Source organism: Fukomys damarensis, unplaced genomic scaffold, assembly GCF_012274545.1.
Source record: "Fukomys damarensis isolate Sample0158 unplaced genomic scaffold, DMR_v1.0_HiC HiC_scaffold_4, whole genome shotgun sequence".
In the NCBI taxonomy this organism is placed as follows: domain Eukaryota; kingdom Metazoa; phylum Chordata; class Mammalia; order Rodentia; family Bathyergidae; genus Fukomys; species Fukomys damarensis.
The window spans coordinates 66,117,225-66,137,682 of record NW_022900916.1 but is presented as its reverse complement, the minus strand read 5'-3'; the positions used below and the strand labels follow the sequence as shown (position 1 = coordinate 66,137,682).

The 20,458-nt window shown below is 41.0% G+C and overlaps 1 protein-coding gene across 2 annotated transcripts; it reads right to left on the bottom strand.

Annotated features, from left to right (window-relative positions):
- Positions 1–4,526: 4,526 nt before the first annotated feature.
- Steap4 (STEAP4 metalloreductase) lies at positions 4,527–20,452 on the bottom strand. Of its 2 annotated transcripts, XM_019208777.1 has the most exons (6): positions 20,430–20,452; positions 14,779–14,931; positions 11,132–11,589; positions 10,063–10,590; positions 8,503–8,667; positions 4,527–7,179 (listed from the first exon to the last, which is right to left on the bottom strand). In XM_019208777.1, exons 2-6 carry the CDS (start codon positions 14,789–14,791, stop codon positions 6,880–6,882), a joined length of 1,464 nt encoding a protein of 487 aa, XP_019064322.1. In that variant the 5' UTR covers positions 14,792–14,931; positions 20,430–20,452; the 3' UTR covers positions 4,527–6,879. The 2 variants fall into 2 exon arrangements, with proteins under 2 accessions (XP_019064322.1, XP_010631180.1); XM_010632878.2 differs by lacking the exon at positions 14,779–14,931.
- Positions 20,453–20,458: the final 6 nt, after the last annotated feature.

Below are 20,458 nucleotides of genomic sequence, written 5' to 3'. Positions count from 1 at the left end.
CAGCCAGCACCAGGTCCGTCACCCATGGGATTCTAAAAATTTTCCACCCTCTCCACCAGTGCGCCTCCCCTACCTAAACTCTCCCATATCAACGGCACACACCCTCTTCTCTGTGATCTTCTTGCCCTTGGCCTGTCTGCACCCAGACTGCAATAAGCTTATCCCATGTTGCTTAGATTTTGTCTTCCTTGGTGGAATTGTGCCTCAGTCTGACCTTACAAGTACAACCAGAAAAACTGGTTGGATGCAAGAGAGAACTTACTAATAATTGCCCAGATTGCCCCAAAATGGCAGAGATTTTTCTCCTGGTGGCTGTCAACACTCTGTCATGAGGAGAGGTTAGGCTGCTCTGCTGGTGGGAAGGGACTGTATTGATGACCCTTGTGTTGGTGGGAGAGAGCCTCACTTTCACAGATTCTAGTACTCCACTCTAATAAAACAAGAATAGAAATTCTGTCATTCTTTTTCATCTATATTTTTTCAGCATGAAAGGAAGGATTTGAGATGAATACACTGACTGTACTCTTTAAAAACCTCTTTGACTCTCAAACTCATGGAGAAACTTTGATTCCAGTGTTATAGGACCAGGCAAGTTGGAACTACAGAGATGTACCACACTCTGAATTCAGTGGAGTCTTTTATTATCATAACTGGCATTCCAGAGTGGCTCAGGTCTCCAAAAACCCTGGACAAAGTAAAGGCAGTTTTCAGGGTCCTTTTTCGAGCTCTTCTCTTTGGGGAGAGCTGGTGGGAGGAGCACAAGTGGAATTTCACGGGAGCAGAATTTTGCTAAGCTGGTGGGGGTCAGGGCAGTTTCACACAGTTGAGTTAAAACAAAGTATCACACAGGTGCGGAGTCTTCTGTTCACAAGGTAGTAGAGATAACATAGCTGCAGACTTCTCCACCAAAAGGTCACACAGATGACATATAGCTACAGACTCGCACAGGATGTGGTGGACTGTTATGTAATTGTCATCTGTTAATTGAGGAGACTCCCAAGTGGGGGAGGAAGCAGAAGCCCAGCACCTGTAATCACCCGACTTTACACAAATGGAGTCAGGTTGGCTATTATCACACCAGCTGATCATATTCTAATAGTTTTGTTGCACTCTCTATCAGTTTCAGTCTGACAGCCCTTCAGATTTACAAAACTAAGAGACTGGCGGCTATAGGTTATGGGTAATGGGACTTAGCATTTTTTTTTCACACTAAGATTCCTCAACAAGCATTAAAGAAATATGTGAAAAGTGTTGCAGAATTTCTTCCATGAGTCATAAGGACAAATAGGTTCATTCACTAAGTACAGAAAGCATTAAATGGAAGCCAGAGCAAAGCAAACATTTGTCTTTTGGCTCAGGGAGAGGAGCTGTACCCTCCTTGACTGAACTTTCGGGTATCAGGGGACTTTGCCTCCTTTCATTTGCACAAAGCTTTCTTTGGAGCTGCAGAGAGCTGGTAATCAGACTACAGGGAGGACTGGAATGGGAGTTGTGATGGGCTGCATTCAAGGCAGGACTCCGAAGGTACTGAAATCAACACGAGCAAACTCAGTGCTGAGAACAGGGTGACCATTTAACATGCTAATGAGCTTTGTGCTTAGAAAATATTTCAGAATATTGCGGTTTGATCAAACCTAGCCTAATTCATGGATTAAAGGGGAAATTTTGGAAGACACTTTGGTATTGGGTTGATCTGGGATGGCCCTGGAACTCTAGTGGTGTGACATTAGGCCCGGAACTAAATATTTAAGGTTCAGTGTCTTCTGAAAGATAAGGATAATAAAAGTACTGAAGCAGGATAAGAGAAACAAAGGTAAGTAGGAAGAAGATGAGGAAAGTATGGTTCTAAGTCTTGGCCAAAGTTATACGAGGTCATCCATATCTTTACTGCATGCCTTTATTCCCTAGGCTTGTGTTTTATTCCATAGCTTTGATTTTTTCTGCAGGTGCATCACACTCAAATTCCTTAAGGAGAAGTCCATGAATTAATCACATTGATAAAGTGAAGGGCAGCAATCAGACTTTAAGGTGAAACTGTTCAAAAGATTTAAAGAATGTTCTTAGCAGAACTTCTTAGATCACCTATCTTAAAAGATACTCCAAGCTCACATACATAACCCCAACCCCACACCGTAATGCTTCTCTCTTCAGCACCCCCATTCTGTTTTCTCTCTAAATATGTTCTCTTTCCACTTTACCTGACAAATCTGACTTGCTTCTCACCGACATGTCCTGTAATTCCTTTTCTGTGATGAGAGGCAATGAACCTGCTCTGCGGTGATGTTGTGTGTGGAGGGGTTGAGGTCCTCACTGCAGCTATGGGGGATCCAGGTGATGGTACCGTAGAGAATTGTTATGAGGACTAGATAATACACATCATGTCGGCACAGGCTTTTTAAAGCTCAGAATAGTATGTGAAAAACATCATGAAGAGCCTTCCAAGTTACCCCTGTAGCAGGAAGCGTGGCCTACGGGACATTTTCAGTCTTGGTTAGAATAGAGCCAGGGCCAAGTACACTATCCTGCTGTTCTTTATCTTCTCTCTGACCTATGTCTTTACCATCGAGCCTCTCTTCTCTCCCATTTGAGTCTTATCTGAGAGAGGAGGGGTTGGCCTTGAGCTTAAGGTAAGGTAATAAATTATTTCTTTTCCTAAATTCTACTAAGCAAATCTTTCGAATGGAGGACTTTTCTAGATTGTGACCGCAGAAAACTGGGAAAGGATCCTATAAGGGTATTTGTGGATTCCTGAGAGGCGAGTGTTGACCAGGGGCTGAGACTAATGATGGACTAGTGATGGAAAGGGAGACCTGCGACCTCTGCATGTGGCACCTTGGCTGTTATCACACCATGATTTGGGAGGAGTTCTAGAATATTTTGAGTCTCTAGAGGTGAAATGCATCACACGTATTTCATCACTGTGCCTGGCTGTTTTGTGGTAGCGGAACAATCAATGTATGAAGAGCTCTTGAGTAAAGTTTTGGGTATGGGCTTTTCCATTTATTTCTATCGAGGTTGCCGGTCCTGTCTTTATCAGTTTTATTTTATTTTTGAAAGCATAATAATGCCCACTGAGGATGCAGCTATTTGTGCAGTGTTCAGTGTCAGGTCTTGCAGTCTGAGTTCAGCCTGAATTCGGCTTGTCGAACCGTTAGCCCTTTGTTTCCATGTTTTCTCCTTGTCCCTTCTTTCCTTCCCCCTTCCTCTTCCATGTTCCCCTTCTCACTTGAACATTTTCCAAAGCTGTTTAAAAAAGGAGAGGAAGCGGGGTTGAAGAGGGGAGAGGACTATGGGAAAAAAAGAAGCAAGCTACGTCACGTACAGATACAAATTCCCTATGATGAATGTTATCATTATATATATCTAGTAGGTGCCAGTAAAATAGAAAAACACACAAAAAGTTAAAAAATAAATTGCAGTTGAATGAGGCGAAGGTAGTGATTCAGCTCCCTTATTTCTAAGTGTACTATTTCCTTTGTCATAATCGGTTTGCTAATTCTCCTACTAATCCCATGTTACCTACTAGATTATCATTCTGTTGTTAATGAACTTTTCTCTACTGCTAAAAACAAAACAAAAGAAAACCATTAGCTCTGTCCTGATGGTGTCTGCTTGTAAAGCAATCTTTCTCTAATTCTGTTAGAAGTCCAGGGTGGGCTCCCCCTGCCATTTAGCTAGCTGATCCCCCACCCCACCTCAGGCGATACCACAGTGCATGGGATACCGCAGTGCATCCTGGGGGCGGGCATGTATTACACACAGCTGCCAACCCATGCAGTGCCTCTGATTTTCCTTATTCCAAAGGGAGGTTCTTTCAGTCCTAGACACTGGAACCACTGGGATGCCAAATCTTTCCATCACTTTCTTCAAAATGTGGTGAATCAAAACCAAAATTGAGCAAAACTAGAAAAGATTTCAGAAGTAATGTTTAATGAATACACATTTACAAAAGTTCATCTTTTCTCAACATGGGGAAAGAATACAAAACAAATGGTCTATGAATATACAGAACTTTCATAGAATACAGGAACCGTACCAGCAATAAAGAAGTTCAGGCTAGAGTCTAAAATGTAGAATAGTTTAGATGTGCTAAGAGGGGTACAGTGCACCGGGAGCACCTATTTCCACCTGCCCTAACTTGTTCTCTGCCTAGGTAAACTGCAGAAGGAAGCTGTGTTGAGGTGGTCAGTTGTTTGTTGGCTTTAAATGTGTCTGGGCTGGTGGGCTGAAGGGAGGCCCGGTCAGGCAAGGTTCCCAGAGAAAAGAACATGCGTGGAGCAGACATCACAAAAGCAGGAACCAAATTTAATTTCCAGTACAGAACTTATAGTAGTTCTTTACCAGTTTAGCTAAAACAAAACACCCTGTGAGACCTTGCAGGCCACGTGGTATGTGTGTGGTCGTCCATGCTGGTTCATCATTATTACAGCGATCTGCATTGTGCACCTGCGCTAAATAGACTTGTGTCGTCAGGTGCCCTCAAGCACTCTCAGGCACCAGGGCTTTGACACATCTGCTAGTGGCCTCCTCCAAAGTGGCAGGAGGAATGAGGGGAGGAAAGGAAGAAAGAAGTTGGCTGTCTCTGATCAGGAGGTGGGGCTTGGTGCCCTTGTGGCCGGGCCAGAGGTCAGGCATTGTAGCCCTTTTGCCCAAACCTAAGGGCTGTTCTTTAACTTAGGTTTGATGGATGACTTCTATGAAGTACTTGGATGGAGCAAGTAGGGTTTCTTTGTCATTTTTTACTATGGATAAGTGTTTCCCCTACTTGCAGCATTTTCTATTGTTAGTGATGGACTATGACTGGCACTGCAGTGGGAGCACAGTTAACTCCAAAGGCTTCCGTAGGGCAGTCTGGGTAGTACACGAGCTTCACGCTGCTCTCCCTCCAGCCAGCCATGCCGCGAGTGGCTGTGTGCATCACATGGTCGAGTGGTGACATGTTTGTATTCTCACCTGCGCTCTAGGGGGAGCCCCGTATACCACACATGCTCAAACTCTTCTAGCCTTTTGTATCCTTGCTTGGGTTGATCAAGAATACAGGATCTTGTGCTCTGTGGACCTTTGCAACTATTATTAAGAAAACAAATTAAAATAAAACCCAAACCTAAAATGGTTTGATGAAACTAGTGCCATCTAATGTTAATGATTTGATAAGAACACTTTATAATTAAGTTGGCAGTACCTATCAAACACTAGAAAACAGTCTCTAATTTTATAATCACCATTCTTGGCAAGCATTCTAAGGAGATAATTGATACTATGGAAAAAATATTATAGGTAGACGACATTCTCTGAATTGTTTTTTGTTTAGTATAACAGATATATACATTCAGTGAGGGCAGTGGTTCAAAAAAACTCTATTTGCTGTAAAATTAGGTAGCCATTAAATAAATATCTAGGCCATGTAAGGCAATGAAGCGTTGAATAAACGAAGAAGAAAGTAAAATTGAATATATAATATTAATAGAACAATTTTTAAGTTTTATGGAAAAATATCCTGGATTGTGGGTGATGTCCTAGCATATTTTAATCTCTCTGTATAATGTCATGTATAATATGTAATAATAAAAGTTTAAAAAAAGAGAGAGAAAAATAAATGGTCTTTGTAGATTTAGTAGAAAAGTGTTAAACTCCGTGCCTCTTAGTTACCTAGGTGATATGTGAGAAGATTGTATAAAGTCTCTTTAGCACCATCTGTGAGCTCTGACAGCTAATCCTGCTGAAGGTCACCTTGGAAAGGGCACTGTCAGCACGGAAAAACAGTGGGAACCACCCAACATTCCAGCTAGGATTTGGCAATAAACCAAGTCTCCTAACAACTGTCCTTCGCACTTCTCTGCCCTGTGACTGTTCATAGTTGTCTCTCATCTATACCTTGGTTAAATTTACATTTTCAGAATTTTTTACTGCTTAAAATTATCAGACTAAGACAGACTAAAGATATATCCTTGTACTAGACATTAATTTCATAGATGTCTACTTTTGAATAATATCTAGAAAATATAATTTATAAAGCATTGCATAATAGCTAGCTGATACCAAAACTAATATAGTAAAGTTTGATAATACTTATTTAGCTTGCTAACTAAAGTTCTGGTTTATTTGAACTTTGTGTGCACAGGCTGTTATCAGCCCTTCCTTGTTTACTGCACATCAAGAAAAACTCAAATGGATTATCCTTTCCAGTTTTACTTAATCTCTTTCACACCTGTTTCCTATAGAGGAAGGATTGTAAAGTTATGCAGATTTGCATATATCCAAGGTGTGGTCACTTCCAGTCAGTTGTGCTATTTTTGTTGTGTCCTAAGATGGTTCCCCGGAGCAGATACCTGTACTGGTAAAAGCCAAACCAAGGGATATATTTAACTATGGAATTCACTATCGCAGGGCTCAGGATATAGGTGGTTGGGCAGAGCACCCAACTAGTATGAGCAAAGGCCTGGGTTTGACCTCAGCACCAACAATAAAAATCACTGTGGCAATTTGTGTCTTTTGTTTCATACATATTTAGCAAGGCCTGCACTAATGGCCACTATCAGGCTGTTGTTTTCTATCTCTAACTTAGCCCTTGAATCAGAGCAGGAATTTGCATGTACCTTTCCTGGATTTTGCAAGACATTAGGTCATGGTGGCTGCCCATAACAAAGAACCTTCTTTGAGTAAAGCCACAAAGCTAATCTCCATCCTACGTGTAGCTCCACTGCCTCCAGGAAAAGAAGCAGTAAGGCCTGCACAGATTCACCATTAACCCTAGATAAAAGGGAATCTGTTAGTTTCTCAAAGTCGGGAAAAATTTCCTTCTGGGTCGGCAAGCTTCAAGTGATGGGGGAAATAAAGCTTTCTTAATTGTGCCCATTTCTTTTCTCTAAACATTTAATACTACAGTTCAGAAGCCCAGGTACATTCAGCTTTGCTTGAAACATCTGATTTTCTGAACAGTGCTGATTTCGAGTATTTTGAGTTTCTTTCCCATCCCTGGCGGATCCGAGTGAGGGTCTTGTCTATGCATGGCATGATGAGTATAAACTTGATCACCAGCACTGTGCAGGGAATGATGAGGGCTAAGATATAGGCTGAAGGGAGATACCATCTCAGAGCTGCAGGGCTGAGGAATCTCTTTCCACCATACACCAGGGTGTGGGCTGTGCACAGAATGAGGGTCAGATAACCCAGTTTTGACTGTAAACAAGCAAACAGAAACACACACAAAAAGCATATTGACATTATTTCTATTTAAAGCAAAACACTATAAACCAATGAAGTTTATTTGTTAACAGTCATAAACATTTGAAATCTGTAATATTAAGGGTGCTTTGATAAGTGATTAATTTTTTAGGATGGTAGCTATTTCATTAAAAAAAAAAAGAGTGTTGCTTAAAAATGGCTTCATTTTAATCTGGCTGCAAGGAAAACTTTCCTAGGATAAAGTTTTGTGAATTAGAATAAATATTATAACTTTCCCTTGATTGCCATCGGTAAACTCTTTTATTTATCACCTTTTCTGGGGGTCAGAGATGACTATGCCTTCAAACTCTCCATTATGATGTAAGTGACCAAAACCAGATACTAGCTATTGCGTAAAGAGCAATTACCACACTTTACTTGGCATTATTTTTTCTGCGGAGTGGGGGTGGTGGGTTGGGGTGTGTTTCTCTAAATTCTAAAGCTCAATGTTTGCTTTTGTCTAAATGCCTCAAGTGAAGGTGTTATCATGAAAAAACTTTGCTTGCATTTGGTCTTTGTTTGCATTTGGCAGCAACTGCAAACTTCGACATCCAAATATAATTTCAGTGACTAATGGTTTATTTTATTGCACTGATTCAGAATGGTTGTGCCTCAGAATCATCTGGAGGGGTTGTTAAAACAAATTGCCTCCAGAGCCTGTGATTCAGCCAGTCTGAGTGTGGCCTGGGGCTCTGTGGGTCTAACAAGTCCCCAGGTGACCCAGAAGCTGATACTGTTGATGCCATACTTTGAGAATCACTGGTCCACAGGAGTAACTGCTAACTGGCTTGAATGAAGTACCTACTGATTGACCTGTGGGAGAAAATAATTTTCCTTCTTACAAAGCAGCAATACATCTGAAGTGACTGTATCTATCAAGCTTTGCTTGAAGGTTTTAACTTTGTTTTTTCAAGGTCTACCTTTCTTTATTAATATGTTCATATTGTAACTTTAACTTTGTCTCTGAGTTTCTTTTCAGCTTGTGCCTAGTGCATCTCCAAACACACAGTTTAATAGTTCTTGGCATTTTTCATTGTGGAGTCTTAGCTGTGGCTCGGGGAGCAGTTGGAAATCATGGCAAGGTGTCCCCGTGAGCAAACCAAGCCACTGTTTCTGTACGTGACAGAGTTCAGAGTTTTTGGATGTGAGAGTTTAATAAGATTGCTACAGAATTGATGGAACAATGTGAAAAATTAGGCCTGGTACTAGAGATGAGTGGGAATGTTTGTAAAGCCAGGCTTATATTGTGATACTAAATTTAAAACTTCAAATCTTTACCTGCACAAATCGGAACTCTCTCCAGTTGACCATGTTGCTGACAGATGGCAAAGAAGTGATTCCCAGGAGTAAAAACAGAAAAAATCCGAGGATTCCCAAAGACACATATGAATCACTGAGCCAGGCTGTGGAGGTGATAAAGGGATCATCTTTCTTGTCTATTACCTAAGAAAAATTGTAAGCAGTTTTTAAATACACATTTTTTTATAAATTGCCCATACTTTAAGGGAACTGAAACATGGCTTATTTGCCCAAAGCAAATTGTATAGCATTTCTTATTGCTCAATTAAAAAGAAATACACTTAGAAATATTTTTGGTAGACAACAGTATGTTCTGCTGGTATTTCATTATAATTCTTGACTCTAGAAGTTGTGTAGGGAGTTTTAATTTACCTTACAAATCCTAAAATAAAGTAAACATACACCTTGTTTACCAAATGGCTTCTTTTGTTCCCCAAACAAAACTTTATGCTTTCAATATACCAGAACTCTATAATTCTATAATACATCATATTTGCTGTATATGCTAACTAGTCACACACAGAGTTTGAATCACCTTGATTATGTCATAGTATAAGAGGGAGTCTTTCATACCACAGAGTTAGAGGAATAAGTTCCTTGTTGTAGACTCTTTTCTGAGGAATATTCATGTATTTGTTAGAGAAAAAAGTGTAGAGAAATCCAAAGAGGTATCAATGAGTTATTGACTCATCACTGACATTGCAACCTTTAAAATTGCACCAGAATTGGTCAAAATCAGGTAATTCTAAACTAGCATTGACTTAGAGTACTTCCTGTGGGGGGGCTGTAAGATTTCCTAAGCAGATTCTGAGTCTTTAATTACATGCATAACATAGTATTTGATATTTGCTCAGAATTGTTTAGTTTTCTTGTTACTGAGGACAATTTTGTACAAGTCAAAAAAGCATTAAGGAGCCAGGTGTGGTGGCTCACATCTTTAATCCCGGCACTCGGGAGGCTGAGGCAGGAGGATCACTGTGAGTTCGAGACCAGCCTGGGCTACACAGTGAGTTCCAGGTCAGTCTCAACTACATAGTGAGACCCTGTCTCAAAAAACAAAACAAAACAAAAGAGCATTAGGAGTGTTGTAAGCACCTTTTTGTGAGTTTGTTTGCCCTGCTGCAGTGTATTTGAGAGGCCTGCCTATACAGATTTGACTTTGAAATATAAGAACCATGCATAAAAGAGCGGCTTGAAAAAACTTGGGTTTGTATTTATTGACTGCCACCCAAAGGAGTTCAAGTAAGTGTCATTAGGTTTCCAAAGCCCCAAACCTGAAACTTTGTCAGTGTTGCAGTGAGTCCTGGGGATACAGATCTGGATCCAAATGAGCTTAGCAACCCAACTTGTACTTCAATAGTTGTATGCGATCTTAACTGGACTCATTAAAAACTCCAGGTGGGATGTTTTTAATTCTAGTTACTGTGAAAAATGAAGATTCTTACAAGAGTCATTTTCTATAATTGTGAAATGATGCACGACATAGCAACATTCATCTTGGGCTTGGGAGTAGGAGGATATAAATGAAGTGAGGTTTACCTGGGTGGCGGTTATGTTTCTCAGCCTCCATCGTACGTAATACCGAATAGGAATCACCAGTGTGTAGATGACGTGCAGGAAGGCAAACCCCAGGGCTACTAAGCCAAGCTGCTTTCTGCAGAGCATCCAGTGGTCGAGCCAGTCTGGGAATCGGCGATATTTGGTACCTCGGTAAAGTTGCAGGATGGCAGAGAGAACACCAGGGAGGTAAACCAAGGCAAGCAGTACGAGTGCTGTTATTGGGAAGACACGGTTTGGAATGGAAATGGCCAAGCGAAATGTATTATCTTCCTTTTTATTAACGTAAGGGTAGATTATGTCTCTTATAATGGAGTAGAAGAAGAAGAAGATACAAAGTGCAGCAGACAAATAAAAGGGGAACCTCCACATTGGGAATAGTTGCAAGGGGTAATTTTCAATCTCCTTGGCTGCCACGAGAGATCCTTGATCCAAAGGTGTAAGTCCAAGAGTACGGACAATATCCATCACTCTTTGTTTGGCTTTGATGTCATTTCCACAGACAAACACCTGGGTGAAAAATAATTTATTAATTCTGTATTGATACTTGTTCTTTAATAGTTATTTTGAAAGTATATATAAACACCATGCTGAATCCCATGTAGTAATGAACTGTGTGGATGACCAGGATGTTAAATTAAGGGTGGTTTTAGGCACATCACACTGACATGAGACTCACTTCTGCAAGTGTGGGTGCCAACATCACTCATGATTGTTTCCAATCTCTGGGAATAAATTAAACCAGTTTTGTACACGGTAACAGGAGTGCAAAAGGATATCCAACAAGCTGCATTAGCTTGTAGTATGGAAAAGAGGCTTCCAGAGATTAAGGTCATTGGTTCTATCGAACTAAAAGCTGAGGGTGTAGATACTTGGAAATGAATCACAACAGTTGACCACCCTTCATGGTAAAACCCAAGAAAATTATTCTTGGCACATGTTAGAAAAATGAAATACTTATTAGACATTTTATTTTGGGATCTTTGGGGCAAGTGCATATTAAAAGAGTCACCTTTTACATAATAGTGAATGGAAGTTTATTTCATCTTACCTGTCGACTTGCATCCAGCGCTCCTGACTGGAGGGCCCAGGCTGAGATAGTGTTAAACGCTTTTACCACATGGGCTCCTGGCACCAACTGAGCAAGGTACTCTGCATTAGATTCTGGATATTGATTGATTTTGAGGTTGTTGCTGACATCAACCAATATTTTCTCATGGAGAACCTCAGTTAGTTCTATAAAAAAATTATAGTGGTCCCTGTGGATTGCTATGATTATGATGTCAGACTTCCTGGCTGCTTCTGAGTAGCTCAAGACCTCTGCACCATTGGGCATCTGGCTGGACATCTGGGGGTTTCGACTTCCAAAAACAACAGAATAACCACAGTGGAGCATCTTCAGTCCCAGAGATCTTCCGAAATCCCCTGTTCCAAAAATACACACAGTCTCTTGCTTTCGTGAAGAATTCATATTAAGAGGAAGTACATTTGGACAAGGGTTTTCCATTCCTGAAAATAAACCACAAAACCCAAAAATATGAATGGCTGGGGCATGGAAAAATTAGCTACAGTTGTGTCCGGGAACTAGTGTGATTAACTGATGTTCGAATCTTCTAATTATTTCAACTATATTCCTCCCCAAAGTAGGCAAGAGCAAAAGTTGTCATGTATTTTATTGAACAAAATCACCAGTGAAAAACCTTCTGTTGGATAAAGAGATGCTGGATACTGGTTGGTGCGTGTTTTAAACTATAGACTTACATTGCAATGATAGCACGGTTAGTGAACATTTATAGTTCCAAATATGGTGTTTATATTAACAGGTTTCCGAATATTAAGTTTGTAGAATGACTCTTTGTATTCTAGAATAATCCTCATTGATCCATGTGCGCTGTCTATTAAAAAGCTGCTAGAGGGCCAGGGATTTAGCTCAGTGGTGCCAGCACCTGCCTGGTAAGTGCCAAGTCCTGAGTTCAGTCCCTGGTACTGAAGAAAAAAAAAGCTGCTAGATCCTGTTTGCTGATTTTTTTTAGGCTTTTGTGTAACTAAATATAAGTGAATTGGCCTGTAATTTCCATGTTAGTGAGTTCTTGGACTACTTTTCTCTGAGAGCTTTTGGAGCCATGATTGATGCCTCCACGCTTTGCACTACAGGGTGTCAGGTGAAGGGCGCATTTCACAATAAGTGTTGTGTAAAGAAGGCTGTCATATCCGACGCTGGAGGAGCTGTCATTCAAAATAGCTGTGCATTCTCATGAATTCACGGAACTAGTACGATTTCTTGTTCCAAGACTTTAAAAAAATGTCCTTGATGGAGGACATAGAGAAAGTAGTAAGAAAGGTAAATAGGAGGAAGACTTACTAAGAAAAAAGGTGGACTGAAACAGAACAAAACAGACTGTGGTCTTCCCTTTCCTTCAGCCACGTGGGCGTCCCACAAGCCTCAGGTGTGTGACGGGTCCCACAGCAGGAATGCCTCCCGGCTTGCGTCCCTCCCAGGCAAGTGCATTGCAGCAGCTCTGGGGAGGGTGCCGAGGTGATGCAGGGCTCCTACGGGCCTGCTGCACAGATCAGGGGTCAGACGCAGAGCAGCAGCTGTCACCGAGGAGCGCACCCCCTCTCCCTACCCCGTCAGCTTCATCGATCTCCACAATTTTGTCATTTTGAGAACATTACATCAATGAGGCACAAACACTTTGCAAGCCTTTTCAGGCTGGCATTTCTTTACTCAGTGTGGGGCTGCTTTTGGGGAGATGCTGCATTGCATTCTTATTTTGTTCCTATGTGTACCATAGTTTGCTGATTGAACCCTGAACAGAGTATGTCCGTAGCACTGTTCAACTCTTTATCTAATACAGGGCATTTTGATAGTTTCCAGATTTGAGCATTGCAAACAAAGTTGCTAGCAACAGTCCTGTTTAGGTTTCTGTATGAAAATAAGTTTTGATTTGCCTGGGATAAAGGCCCTACAGTACGATTGCTAGGTCATATGGTAAGTGTACATTTATATAAAACTGCCACACTGTTTTCCAGAGAGGCTGCCCTGCAGTAGCAACTTGTGGAGGGAGAATTTCTCATTTTCTCTATTCTGGTATTTCATTGTGGTTTTAATTTGCATTTCTCCAAAGACTAATGATGCCGAACATATTTTTACAAGATCACTTGCCATCTGCAAGTCCTCTTTAGTGAGACAGCTCTTTATGTCTTTTGCTCATTTTCTAACTGAAGATATGTTATAGCTTTGAGTTTTGATTATTTTTTATATACTTGAAATACAAGTCCTTTGTCATATTTGTAGTATATTCCCCTAGCCCATAACTTGTTTTATTTATTGTGTCTTATCAGGTTCTTTTACAGAAAAATGGTTTTTAAATTTGATGATGTCAGCCAGGGGGGTGGCGCACACTTGTAATTCTAGACTTTGGGAGGCTGAGGCAGGAGGATCCCTATGAGTTCAAGGTTAGCCTGGGCTACATAGTGAATTCAAGGTCAGCCTGAACTACACAGTGAGACCCTGTCTCAAAACACAAAACAAAATGAAACAAAAAAAAAATGACGATGCCCAGTTTACTTTTGATATTTAAAAACTCATTTGAAGTCCAGAGACAAATATTTTTCTAAAATTTTAAATTTTACACATTAATCCATGTTGCATTTTTAGTTAATTCTTGTGTAACATGTAAGGTTTATGTAATTTCATTTTTTGCCTATGAATAATAGCTAAGTTCTATCTTGCAATTCATTGAAAATACTACACTTCATTGAACTGCTTTTACACCTTTGTAAATTTTTAATTGTTGGGCTGGAGATGCAGCTCAATTGGTAGACCACTTGCCTAGAATACACAAGACCCTCAGTTTGATTCTCAGCACACACGCATGCACACACACACACACACACACACTCTCACACACACACACAAAAGTCAGTTGTTCATGCAGGTGTAGGTTAATTTCTGATTTTTCTATTCTGTTCCACTGATCCTAATATCTGTTCCTGTGCTAATAACCACACAATGTCAATGGCTGTAGCTACATGATATCTTAAACTTGGGTCCAGTGATTCTCTCTGCTATATTCTTTTTCAAAATGATTATAGCCATTTTAGTTCCTTCTCTTTTCCATATAAGATTTAGAACAATTATATGCACACCTCATAATTAGAAAATCCAATGTCTTAAAAATACTCCAAACAATACAAATTAGTTGATTTTTTTGGTCTAAATGAACAACGGAAGTTTTGTTTCTGAAAAACAAATTATTTCAGTTGTTTTGTGAGGCAATGTTATTCATCCCACAGTAACCCAGTCTACTTAGAGTAGGTGGTGTGCCTCTCCTTTGTCTGACCCCCTCTCAGTCATACTGGGAAGTGAACACAGGGCCTTCGCATGGAGCTACAGCCCCAGCCCCTTAAAACCTTTAAAGTTTCTTTTATCTTATTTTGAGACAAGGTTTTACTAAGTTGCCTAGACTGGGGTTGAATTTATAATCCTGCTTCAGTCTCCAAGAGTGCTGGGCTTGTGAGTGTATTCCGCCACACCTCCTTTGAGACTGAGTTTTCTGTTAGCCCATAAGAAGACACACAAGCAAATAGTAATCAACAAGATCCCAACTGAAGGAAACCTTCGCATCACTGTTCTTCATCACTGTTTTCCTGACAGGGCTGCCTCAGTGTCCTGAATGGATTGACAGTGTTTACCTTTCACGATCATTTTGACTTGGGGGAAGAGCCGGATCACGTGCGGTGTCAGATGTGGTGACCAAGGTGGGTGAGGACACACCAATATTTTTAGGAGCCTGTCTTTGGTCAGGTGACACTCTGAGGCAGCCTTCGCTGTATTTTTTATCACACCTTCCAAGAAACACCAAAGAAAGAAGACTTTCAGGACTGCTTCAGAAAGTGGCAAGAGTGACGGGGTCAGTGAGTCTGAAGAGGAGGAGGATTTTGATGAGGACTAATGGCAATGCTGCTTTGAGTGTAGTAAATAAAAAAAAAAAACAAACTTACTGCAGTATTTTTTTGTACCAGGCGTTGGATTCAGGACCTTGCATCTGCAAGGCAGGTGCATTGCCACTGAGATAAACCCTCAGCCTCTCACTGCGTTTTTGACTTCCACACGAATTGCTGGTCACTAGCTGGGCACCAGTGACCATGGTCTGTGCTGCAACTATGCTGATTCCATAGCAACATCTCGCTACTGTCCCATTAGCTGTGAGAGGGAGGTGTACTGTAGGTTTATTAGTGATTCTAATTGTACGTCACAGAAAAATTAAGTTCTTTGTTGGTATTCTAGTTCAACTCAAAATTTCATCTATACGTGCTGCTACATTTAGATCTCAGCAGCATCTGAGGAGATAGAGTAAGAAGCATTTATGATTTTGTGGCCGGGAATCTCATCGTGTAGGTTCATTAGCTGCTGACTAGGCTGATTAATTCCATTTGACTGAAGCCTGATGTACATGAAAAAGTCACCGATCCAGTCAGATCTGGGATAATTTACAGTGGGCTCCCCTCACATTCTTAATCTTGAGCGACTCATAAATCTGGGGTACACCAAAGATCTGGCACTCAGACCACAACCAGTGGATCACCACTGTTAGAAAAAATAATCTAGCTTGTTGATTTTGTGGGGCTTGTGTTTGTGTGTGTGTGTGTGTGTGTGTGTGTGTGTGTGTGTGTGATTTTGTACACTGCATAAACATTTGTTTGACTTGATCTGCAACAATCCACTTCAGGGTTAATGTCAATTAGTTCTGCTTTTCTAGGTCTGCTGTAGAGACATCTGGAAAGTGTTTTGATAATTTTAATTAACTTGTTCAAACAAAATTTTCTGCGAGTGGGCATGTGTTGTCTCCATATTAAGGATGCTGGGAATTATGTGCATGTGAAAACTGACACTGCAGTTTAGGGATAGAATGATTTTTCTTTTCTTTCTTTCTTTTTTTGGTACCGGGGATTGAACTCGGGACCTTGTGCTTGCAAGGGAGGCGGCAGCACCACTGAGCCAAATCCCCAGCCCTGACAGAACAGTTTTGCAGTGGATCTAACCCCTTCCTGCAACTTTGCTGCAGGGAACTCCATTCTGCGTCAGACTATCTCCTTACTACTTTCAGAAGTACTCGGGCCCCAAGCGCGTGCTCTACCACTCAGCTACATCCCTGAGATTTTAGTCTCAGCCCCTTTCCGTGGCATGGTTGGTGATGCCTTGCCAGCTGGGAGCTTGAAATCTGCTCGGGTGGGAGTATTTGAACCATGATAATCACCCAGTGCTACAAATCAGGACTTTTCTTTTTCCTTAGATAAAAGCACGATCTCCGGCTCCTGCCCGGTCTCTTACCCCTTTCCACCAAATCTATGGCAACACGCTCGTAGCGGTGGGAGAGAGGCTGGTGGGGTGATACCACTTTTCCCATTTTGACTATACATTAGGTCTGAATCTCTTTCCACAGAGCCCTCCCTTCCCTGAAGGCTTCTGAGTTCTTTATGAAAATGGAATTCATGTGGTTTATCATATCCCCGAAGAAGCCCTGGGCCTTGTCCATCTACGTACAGAGCTGAGATAGTTTTGGTTACAAAACTGATCTATTTAGACTCTTGTTTCCCTTAGGGAAATAGATACAGGAAACACTTTGTGTACCACTATCCCCAAACGCAATCTTCTGGTTTTCCAAGTATGCCTGCAGAGTCGGGTCAACACACTTAGGATCCCAATCTAGAAAAGGTGGCAATTGGCACACTTTTATTATTAATTATAATAATTCATTTGCCAACATAACTGCTCTTTCCCCAACCTATTCTTTAAATGAGTTAGAATCAAAAGTATATTTTTAGAATTCTAGGTATTACAATTATAAATTTATTTAAAAACTTACCCAGTGTAGCAACATAATAGGGTTACTAAAGTAAAGGGAAATGAAACAGCAAGTTTCCTACTGTTTCTTCTACTTAAAGTAATTATAATAATCTGAGCTATTTATATGTACTATACCATACAAAGCGGTCTCCTACTTTCCTGCAAATGTTGGGTAGCTAGGATCTGGACTTTGACATAGCACTCTGATCCTGTTAAATAGTCCAGTGCAGGCAGCACCCATACTCATGTACTCTGTGCATAACGGCCAGTAACCACCAAACAGTTTTTGGTGTTATCACTAATTACTTGGCATTACTTTGGTAAATGCCAGCAGAGATTTACCCAACAGCCTGTATGCTGCTCAACAGGGATAAAGTGATAACGTAGATGGGCCCAATCCTCTCAGAGCTCTGAAACTGGGAAGGATTGCAGCACAAAATCAGACTGCTATAATGTACCATGTAAAAGCCGGGGCAGAGGAAGGTACAGAGAGGCTGGAGGCCGAGGAGACACCCATCTGCTGGGAAATAGGACAAGACGATTTACCAGAGCCCGTTCAATAGTTTTGGCCACCATTTAATGTGGTTTAAAGTTTTCATTTTATAAAAAAATTCCAGCAGAGATGAAAGATGTGTCATCAATGTGAACCAGGAGTTATCCCCTCCTGTGTAGAGTCCACAGTGCTAGGGCTATTCACACACTGCAGATCTTCAGGGAGCCTCAGAACCACTCTTAAGGCAGCTTTGTTTCTTTAACTGAGTGTTGAGGCCCAAAATAATATCTAGCTTATGTTTTTCTTAATAACTCTTTAAGAAATAGGGGATATAATTAAGTCACATCCTGGGTGTCTTTTTATTCAGACTTATAGTTCCTTACTTTTCAAAATTACCCTTTGAGCACATTTTCCCATTTTCCTTTAGGATGAAAAGTGAACTTTATTTTATTCTGAGATTAGGACTGACCATATAATCAACACATAAAGGAAACAGCTCTCAAAATAACTTTTCAGAAATATGTGACTGTCAAAGTACAATGTGGTAATGCCTTCTCCACATGTCTAAATACACTCTTCTGGAATATTGCAGACAAGAATTTAGATTAGGATGTCAATGTCCTGCCTGGTTAATTAGCATGGAGCTTATTTATTTTTTAATGGCCTGATGCATTCTTTTTGAAGTGATGTATTTCTTTTTTTCTTTTTTTGGGGGGGCACTGAATATATTTTATTTCAAATGCATCACAATTTACAGGAGAAAATGTTTTGGTCAATATGAAGTGGTGTATTTCTGAAAGACAACCTTCAAACTGTATGCACAATCTTTTTACTAAATGCCTTAATGACTCTGAAAGAACAAATTGTTTATGATACAGACCAAGTGTATTTTATCATACATTGTTTTAAGCATTAGATATCCTTTAGCTATTTATTTAGTTTTACTCTTTGCAGAACCAATTTCTTCTTAAAATAAAACTGTTAGTTCAAGCCATTTTGGAAAATGACCTTAAAAAACCACTGAAAGAATTTTGAGTAAGTTTAACATATCATGTAGAACTCCTCAGGACGTCTTCACAGTGAAGTATTCCCTTTGGATGTGTAAAGCAGACTCAAACAGTTTGTATTTGTAAATCTTATTTCTATTATTTCTTCACTGAAGCTTAAAAAAAATCCCAAAAGCCCACCTAGAAAAATTCATTGCTCAGTGTATTCTAGAGTCTGACACAGGATCTATGGGTAGATGTAGCTATAGGCTCTTAATAAATGACTTCTGTGGAGACAACCAAGAGAAACCAGAGCCAAGGTACCCTAGAAAGTCTCCAAGCTTTGAAGGGCTGCTGTGCCACAGGGTTTTTGTTTTTGTTTTGCTAACAGCAGTTTATCAGTCTTCCTGAGATTGTCCAAGGAAATGATTTCTAAAGAGCAGTTGATGAAAGTACCTGAATTACTTATGATGAGAACCAGATGGTAAGGATCATGAAACCCTGGAATGTGTTTCTGAGACTGGCTGCAGATCAGCTACTTGGACCTTGAAAGGAGGAGCTGTGTCCATTTAACAATAGTACTACTGATTGTAGGGGAGTGTAGAGGTAGTCTTTTAAAAGATAAGGTAACAGAATGATTGCTCAGGGATGCTCCATCTTTAAATTTCTATGACACATTTCTTAAAGTTGTTCACAACATTGTGCAATGCTTAGGATTTCCAATTTACTTAGAGATTTATAAGAATCTTTTTTAGTTCCTTCTAAACAATAGTCAGCAAGTTTAAGCAAGGCAGATGTCTAGAAATCATTCTTAAAGTAGGGGTCAGGCCTTGTATAGGTTGTTTTCTGAGCCTCCAGTTGCTATTTGAACTTCAGCAAAACCATAAATGCTGCCAAATGCGGAAAGTGCTGTGACCCAATTTCTCTGAACACAGGTGCCATCTGCTTTACAGCCCCAAGCCCGAACCTGATAATAGGGAGTGCTGCACTCTGCTTTTGGGCTGGCTGTGCTTACCGTGTGGGTGGAATCCACGAAGGCAGAGCCTTGCATGGTGCTAAATCACAGCCTTCTGAAAAACCTGGGGCCTTGCAAAAGTTACTGCTTCAAATAAATGTGCCATTTTATAAAATTGCACCTACTATGTCAGAAAAAAAATGTTCTTTCATGTGAGTGACATTTATATGTCTGCCTTTTGTAGAGAATAGGACAGTCTCACATAGCAAGGCTGAAGAGAGGCTTTGAAAGCTAAGAATATTCTCCGAATGATAGATGTGCTGGGACTTCAGGATGCTCCTGTGGGCAGTGCTCTCCCTCCGCAGCTGAGAAGTTTCTTTATAAAAATGAACCTGTGTCATTACAAAAAAGAAATCGCTCAAGGGTGGGGGATTTAGCTCAGCAGTGCCGCTGGCCTCAAGCGCAAGGTCCTGAGTTCCAAACTCGGTTAATGAGCTTTCCGACACATCTCAAAACTGCAGCTTCTCAAGTCACGGGGCTTTTCCCTGTGTTAGAGTTGGGTTTTGTAGATCATCTGGACCAAAAGTCTTTCAGTTTACATCTGTAGAAACTGAGGCTGGACACTGGACTAGAGGTGGAACCAGGAGTAGCATTCTCCACGCCTTCTCACATGCTCCGTACACCGGTATCTTTCAGAGAAAGTGCTCAAGCTAACCATTCAGAGAACAAAGCTACCTTGTGCCTATCTGCGGACCGAGGAGTACCGCTTTAGTTTCTTTTCATTGTAAATGATAGTCTAAGCCATACTCCTCTGCAAGAGCAACTGTTAAACTGCTTAAGGAAATTTAGATCCAGATCAAAGAGGTTACAGTCGCGGATACATAATCAGCCTCAGAGGAGAGGCTGCCAACCCGCACTTCCTCAGTCTCCCTGCTGATCGCACCAGAGTCTCACCAACCCAGAGGCGAGACACGGAGAGAATCGGACCTCCCGCACTCTGCACCGCTCCGGTCCGTGCGGCCCCGGGGACCCGAACCTGGGACCCAGGGCGGGGAAGCTCACCTGGAGGCCTGGTGGGGCGCGGCGCGGCG

What these genes read in the sequence shown, in the direction of transcription:
- Steap4 (XM_019208777.1), bottom strand. An exon ending in CGCTGGATGCAAGTCGACAG is followed by an intron (nt 10,591 to 11,131) that starts GTAAGATGAAAT and finishes TTTTTCACCCAG; the next exon opens with GTGTTTGTCTGTGGAAATGA. An exon ending in GAGAGTTCCGATTTGTGCAG is followed by an intron (nt 7,180 to 8,502) that starts GTAAAGATTTGA and finishes GCTTGTTTACAG; the next exon opens with TCAAAACTGGGTTATCTGAC.